Genomic DNA, 7,487 nt, shown 5'->3' on the forward strand with positions numbered 1-7,487 from the left:
GCTGGTACAGTTACAGCATTTAAAAGGCATCTGGATGGGTACAGGATAGGGTTAGGGTTTCGAGGGATATGGGCCTCATGCCCATATGGGACTGGATTCATACAGGTCGGCATGGACGAGATGGATGCAAGGATCTGTTTCTGTGCTGTGCATCTCTGAGTCTGTCTCTCGCTCCCACTCTCTGTTTCTGTCTTCAAGACTCTTTCTGTCTCTGTCTCTCCCTCTCTCTCTGTCATTGCCCCGTTTCTCGCTCTCTCTCTCTCTCTCTCTCTCTACCTTCCGTCTCACTCTCTCTGCCCTCGTCCTGTCCTCATCCTCCTCTCCCTCCGTTTTGCCCATCCTGCATTCTTGTCCGTCAGTACCCAGAGCTGATCCCAAGTCTGACTGGGCCCTGAGCCTGCTGTGTGGAGCTGTCAGGATATTTGGGATGTGGGTGGCGGTGGGAATGGGGGAATGAGAGATGGTGGGACTCAGCCGGAGGCTCGAAGGGGTGCCCCAGCCTTGGCTCTGTGTCTAACGCTTGGTGTTGCGTGTGTCTGGCCCAGGGAAACGGGGACGCCGAAACAGTGTGGGATCGCTCGACAGCACCATTGAAGTAAGTGGCACCCCATCTAACCACCCCCCCCCCCCCCCCACCCCCACCTCACCTCACCCCCTACCAGAAGGATCATTAAACCCTGCCATCCCATGGTGCCTGCTCCATACCCACCATCTTGGATTTGTCTGCCTACTCCTTCTCTGTGTGAGCCCGCCCTCCGTCTGCCTTTACCCAATTACCCCCCCCATCACCCCCTCGTATCCCTAATGCCCCCCTTTACCCATTTACCCCCCATCACCCCATTGTATCCCTAATGCCCCCTTTACCCATTTACCCCCCATCACCCCCTCGTATCCCTAATGCCCCCCTTTACCATTTACCCCCCCATCACCCCATTGTATCCCTAATGCCCCCTTTACCCATTTACCCCCCCATCACCCCCTCGTATCCCTAATGCCCCCTTTACCATTTACCCCCCCCATCACCCCCTCGTATCCCTAATGCCCCCTTTACCCATTTACCCCATCACCCCCTCGTATCCCTAATGCCCCCTTTACCATTTACCCCCCATCACCCCCTCGTATCCCTAATGCCCCCTTTACCCAATTACCCCATCACCCCCTCGTATCCCTAATGCCCCCTTTACCATTTACCCCCCCATCACCCCATTGTATCCCTAATGCCCCCTTTACCCATTTACCCCCCATCACCCCCTCGTATCCCTAATGCCCCCTTTACCATTTACCCCCCCATCACCCCCTCATATCCCTAATGCCCCCTTTACCCATTTACCCCCCCATCACCCCCTCGTATCCCTAATGCCCCCCTTTACCATTTACCCCCCCATCACCCCCTCGTATCCCTAATGCCCCCTTTTACCCATTTACCCCCCATCACCCCCTCGTATCCCTAATGCCCCTTTACCCATTTACCCCCCATCACCCCTCGTATCCCTAATGCCCCCTTTACCATTTACCCCCCATCACCCCCTCATATCCCTAATGCCCCCTTTACCCATTTACCCCCCCATCACCCCCTCGTATCCCTAATGCCCCCTTTACCATTTACCCCCCCATCACCCCCTCGTATCCCTAATGCCCCCTTTACCCATTTACCCCCCCATCACCCCCTCGTATCCCTAATGCCCCCTTTACCCATTTACCCCCCCATCACCCCCTCGTATCCCTAATGCCCCCTTTACCCATTTACACCCCCATCACCCCCTCGTATCCCTAATTGCCCCCTATACCATTTACCCCCCATCACCCCCTCGTATCCCTAATGCCCCCTTTACCCATTTACCCCCCAATCACCCCCTCGTATCCCTAATGCCCCCTTTACCCATTTACCCCCCCATCACCCCGTCGTATCCCTAATGCCCCCTTTAACCCATTTACCCCCCCATCACCCCCTCGTATCCCTAATGCCCCTTTACCATTTACCCCCCATCACCCCCTCGTATCCCTAATGCCCCCTTTACCCATTTACCCCTCCATCACCCCCTCGTATCCCTAATGCCCCCTTTACCCATTTACCCCCCCATCACCCCCTCGTATCCCTAATGCCCCTTTACCCATTTACCCCCCCATCACCCCCTCGTATCCCTAATGCCCCCTTTACCATTTACCCCCCCATCACCCCATTGTACCCCTAATGCCCCCTTTACCCATTTACCCCCCCATCACCCCCTCGTATCCCTAATGCCCCCTTTACCCATTTACCCTCCATCACCCCCTCGTATCCCTAATGCCCCCTTTACCCATTTACCCCCCCATCACCCCGTCGTATCCCTAATGCCCCCTTTACCCATTTACCCCCCATCACCCCCTCGTATCCCTAATGCCCCCTTTACCCATTTACCCCCCCATCACCCCGTCGTATCCCTAATGCCCCCTTTACCCATTTACCCTCCATCACCCCCTCGTATCCCTAATGCCCCCTTTACCCATTTACCCCCCCATCACCCCCTCGTATCCCTAATGCCCCCTTTACCCATTTACCCTCCATCACCCCCTCGTATCCCTAATGCCCCCTTTACTCATTTACCCCTCCATCACCCCCTCGTATCCCTAATGCCCCCTTTACCCATTTACCCCCCATCACCCCCTCGTATCCCTAATGCCCCCTTTACCATTTACCCCCCCCATCACCCCATTGTACCCCTAATGCCCCCTTTACCCATTTACCCCCCCATCACCCCCTCGTATCCCTAATGCCCCCTTTACCCATTTACCCCCCATCACCCCCTCGTATCCCTAATGCCCCCTTTACCCATTTACCCCCCATCACCCCCTTGTATCCCTAATGCCCCCTTTACCATTTACCCCCCCATCACCCCATTGTACCCCTAATGCCCCCTTTACCCTTGTACCCATTCTCCGCCCTATTGTAAAACCCCATCTACCATGCCTCCCGTTGTTGAATTGCTGTGGTAGAGCAGAGTGGGTTTTATTCTCAACTCTGTCTGTTCTTGCCCCCGATGTTGGGTTGTGGGTTTGATCCGGGCTGTCCGTGTCCTCAGGATTCCTGACCTCGTGCCCGCGCTTCCTCCCTGTCTCGCCCTTTGCACCAAATCTCACGCCCGACCTGAGCAGGCCCCAGTCCATCCCCGATAGTCTCCCTTCACTCCAACCCCCTCATCTCTGGGTGTCCACCTCGCAGCCCTGTCCCAGTCAACATCACCCGTCTCCGTCACTCAATCTACCGGCACCACCCCCCGACTTCACCAACAGCTCGGCTTTCCCAAGCCTTCCTCTGCATTACAGGTGTACGCTCTCACTCGCACACGCGTCATCCCTCCCTGTCACACACTCTCTCTCTCTCACACACACACACACACACACACACACAACACACACACACACACACACACAGTCACAGTCCTCTCTCTCTCACACACACTCTCTCTCACACACACTCTCTCTCTCTCACACACACACACACACATACACACACTGTCACAGTCCTCTCTCTCTCACACACACTCTCTCTCACACACACTCTCTCTCACACTCTCTCTCTCTCTCACACACACACAGTCACAGTCCTCTCTCTCTCACACACACTCTCTCTCACACACACACTCTCTCTCACACACACACACACTCACACACACACTGTCACAGTCCTCTGACTCTCTCTCAGTCCTCTCTCTCACACACACACTCTCTCGCACAGTCCTCTCTCACAGTCCTCTCTCTCTCACACTCACTCTGTCACACACACTCTCGCACAGTCCTCTCTCAGTTCTCTCTCTCACTCACAGTCCTCTCTCTGACACACACTCTCTCTCTCTCACACATACTCTCTCTCACACACTCTCACAGTCCTCTCTCTCACACACACACTCTCTCTCTCTCTCACACACACTTCACTCTCTCACACACACACTCACACACACTCTCTCTCTCACACACGCTGTCTCTCTCTCTCACACACACACTCTCCCTCTCTCTCACACTCTCTCTCTCTCACACACTCTCTCTCTCTCTCACACACACTCTCTCTCTCTCTCTCACACTCACTCTCACACGCTCTCTCTCTCTCTCACACACACTCTCTCTCTCTCACATACACTCTCTCTCTCTCACACACACTCTCTCTCACAGTTCTCTCTCTCTCACACACACCCTCTCACTCTCACACACTCTCTCTCTCACACACACTCTCTCTCTCTCTCACACACACTCTCTCTCTCACAGTTCTCTCCCTCTCACTCACAGTCCTCTCTTTCACACACACACAGACACTCTTACACACACTGTCTCGATCACACGCTCTGCCACATTCTGTCTCATCTCTCTGTCACACACACTCTATCCATCACATTCCTCTGTCTCACATACACACTGTGTCACACATTTTCTATCGACACATTCGCAGACGCACTCTCACACACACTCTTTCTCTCAAACACACTGTCTCTCACACACACTCTCAGACATTCTCTCTCTCACACATACTCCCTCTCTCACACATACTCTGTCACACACACACATTCGCTCACACACACTTTCAGACACACTCTGTCTCTCCAACACACACACATTCGCTCAGACACACACACAGTCTCTCTCTCACATGCGTACTCCCTCACACACACTCTCACACACTCTGTATCTCTCACAATCCTCTCTCTCTCTCACATACACACACACTTTCTTACATACACTGACTCCATCATACGCTCTGTCACACTCTATCTATCTCATCTTTATGTGTCACACAGACACACTCTCACATTCTGCAGTTACCCCACTTTCAGAATGACACAGGGGAGCTGTCGATTTCTCTGTCCCATGGCAGCCACTGTATGTGGAGAGAGAGAGAGAGAGAGAGAGAGAGAGAGAGAGAGAGAGAGAGAGAGAACATCTTGCTCTCCCCTCCGTGGTGTTCCCAGACCCCCCCCAGCACCCCCAGCCCCGGCTCCATCCACCCAGCAGGAGCTTGTTCCGCACCTCCATGCACACATCACCCCCCCCACCCCCACCTCATCCTCCCCTACCCCCACCATATTGCCCTCCCCGTCTCTCGGAGCTGTCTGGGCTGTTCGGTCTTCCCAGGATGTGCTGCTTTTCTGCTCTGAGACCCGGGGGGCGGGTGGGGGAGCACACTCTGATAAGCCTTCTGCCCCTTGCTGCGTTGGGGAGGAGGCTAGCAGGAATCTAATGGGAACTCTACCCCCTCCCATACACTAAGATTCGGGGTGGAGCATGGCAGGGGGGCTTGCTGTCAAAATGTTTGGGGGCAAGGGATGGAGGGGATACCTGGGAGCTCATGAAGACATGTGTGTAACACAAACACTGTTTTCTGTCCCCCACCCCCTCTCCCCCTCCCCATACCTCGCTCTGTCTCTCTGTATCTCTCCCTCACTCACTCTCCCCCTCCCCTCATCTCTTTCTCTCTCTCTCTCTCTTTCTCCCCCTCACACCCTCCCTCACTCTCCTCCTCCCCATACCTCTCTCTCTGTCTCCCTCTCACTCCCTCTCCCCTTTCCTCACTCTCCCCCTCCCAAACCCATCTGTCTTCCTCTCCCTCACTCTCTCTCTCTCTTTCCCTCTGCCTCATTCTCTCTCTCCCCTCCTCCCTCGCTGACCTTCCTTCCCCATCACTATCTGTCTCCCGTTCTCCCACTCCTTGTCCCTCACCCTCTCCCTCTCCCCTCTCTCTCTCTCACCCTCCCTCTCCCCGTCCCCCTCTGTCTCTCTCTCTCTTTCTCTCTCCCTTGCCCTCTCCCCTTTCCTTCTCCCTCTCTCCCCTTCATCTCCTCTCTCCCTCCCTCCCTCTCTCTCTCCCTCACAGGGGTCCATCATTAGCAGTCCCCGAGTGCCGCCAAGGCCTGTGCCCATCCAAGAGGATTCCACCATGAGGCCTCACCGACAGCTCTCCAACTCTACCTCCTTCCTAGGCTCCCTGTTTGGGAGCAGGCGGGGCAAGCAGGGAGCACACGCACACTTGCTGGCTGGGGGAGGGCAGTCCTCTGCCACCTCCTCCTCCTACCAGGCTGCCTACCAGCTTCAGAGTGGGCAGTCCGAGGTCCCCTCCAAGATCCAGGTGCTGCATGCTCAGTACTGCCAGCCCCCGCCACCTTATTATTATCACCATCGCTTCCACTCACAGCCGACCCTGCCCCATGCCAACGTCACACTCCAGCGCCAGTGCAGACAGAGACCCAATCTACCACCCCTACTCCCCCGTGCCCCCATGACCCACACCATTCGTCCTCCAGTCAGCTCTCCCCAGTCACCCCTGGCCCCTCACCAGCTCCCCGCCTACGCTATGGCACAGTACGGACAGGCACAACAGCACCCCGGAGCAATGCCAGGGCAGCTGCAGAAGCAGTACCACCCAGGGGGGCAGCACACCCTGCACCATGGGGGGACAGCACCCGCGCAGCACACGCTAGCTGGGCACACCCTCAAGCAGCACCCTCTGGCACATCACACGCTGCAGCACGCCCTGCAGCAGCAACAGCATGCACAGCAACATGCGTTGCAGCAGCAGCATGCGTTGCAGCAACAGCATGCGTTGCAGCAACAGCATGCACAGCAGCATGCGTTGCAGCAACAGCATGTGTTGCAGCAACAGCATGCGTTGCAGCAACAGCATGCACAGCAGCATGCATTGCAGCAGCATGCACAGCAGCAACAGCATGCACAGCAGCATGCACTGCAGCAGCATGCACAGCAGCATGCACTGCAGCAGCAGCATGCACAGCAGCATGCACTGCAGCAGCAGCATGCACAGCAGCATGCACTGCAGCAGCAGCATGCACAGCAGCATGCACTGCAGCAGCAGCATGCACAGCAGCATGCACTGCAGCAGCAGCATGCACAGCAGCATGCATTACAGCAGCAGCATGCACAGCAGCACACACAGCAACAGCAGCATGGACTGCCACCCCAGCTCTCCCCTCACTCGCCCCTCTCACCCCTCACTCCACACTCGCCCCTCACTCCCCTCACACCCCTGACACCCCTCACCCCGCAGTCCCCCCACTCCCCCTACTCGCCACTGCTGCCCCTCTCGCCCCTGCCTCCTCACCCACACCCTCAGCAGACCCTGGTCGGGCCCCCGAGCAGTCAGGTCTCCACTGGGGTCAAGGCCAAACCTGCCAACCGGATCAGCACAGTGGTGTGAACGGAGCAGCTCTGGGAGGGGGCTGGCCAGGGACCAAGCTGCTGGGGTCTGACAGTGGTGGGGTCGGGTGGGGGGGGGCAATGTGGTTTAAAGCAGGGGCGCGTCGGGAGGTCGGCTGGGCAGGCTTTGAGGGGTCATGGTATTCTTTAACCTCACTCCGTTTGGAGGTTCTGACACCAGCCCCTCTCCCTTCAAAAATGGTGGCACATCGTCAGGAAGCAGGAAGCTGAATTCTGAGGGTGTCAGGTCTAAACCGGCCTGTCCTCTCCTACCCCGGCCTCCTCAAACCTACCCCTGTCTACATGGGCCT

General features: G+C 56.5%; 1 protein-coding gene across 6 annotated transcripts in view; it reads left to right on the forward strand.

Moving 5' to 3' along the window:
- Window positions 1–7,256, forward strand: part of LOC125449941 (IQ motif and SEC7 domain-containing protein 2) — a 220,772-nt gene extending 213,516 nt beyond the window's left edge. For 5 of the 6 annotated variants that reach the window (XM_059643214.1, XM_059643217.1, XM_059643218.1 and 2 more), the window contains 2 exons: window positions 546–595; window positions 5,840–7,256. In XM_059643214.1, the coding sequence (XP_059499197.1) occupies window positions 546–595; window positions 5,840–7,177 (1,388 nt within the window). In that variant the 3' untranslated portion in view covers window positions 7,178–7,256. The remainder of the gene's footprint in view (window positions 1–545; window positions 596–5,839) is intronic. The other variant, XM_059643219.1, reaches the window with a different exon arrangement.
- The last annotated feature ends 231 nt before the right edge of the window (window positions 7,257–7,487 follow it).

This window comes from Stegostoma tigrinum, chromosome 49, assembly GCF_030684315.1.
Source record: "Stegostoma tigrinum isolate sSteTig4 chromosome 49, sSteTig4.hap1, whole genome shotgun sequence".
Lineage (NCBI taxonomy): Eukaryota > Metazoa > Chordata > Chondrichthyes > Orectolobiformes > Stegostomatidae > Stegostoma > Stegostoma tigrinum.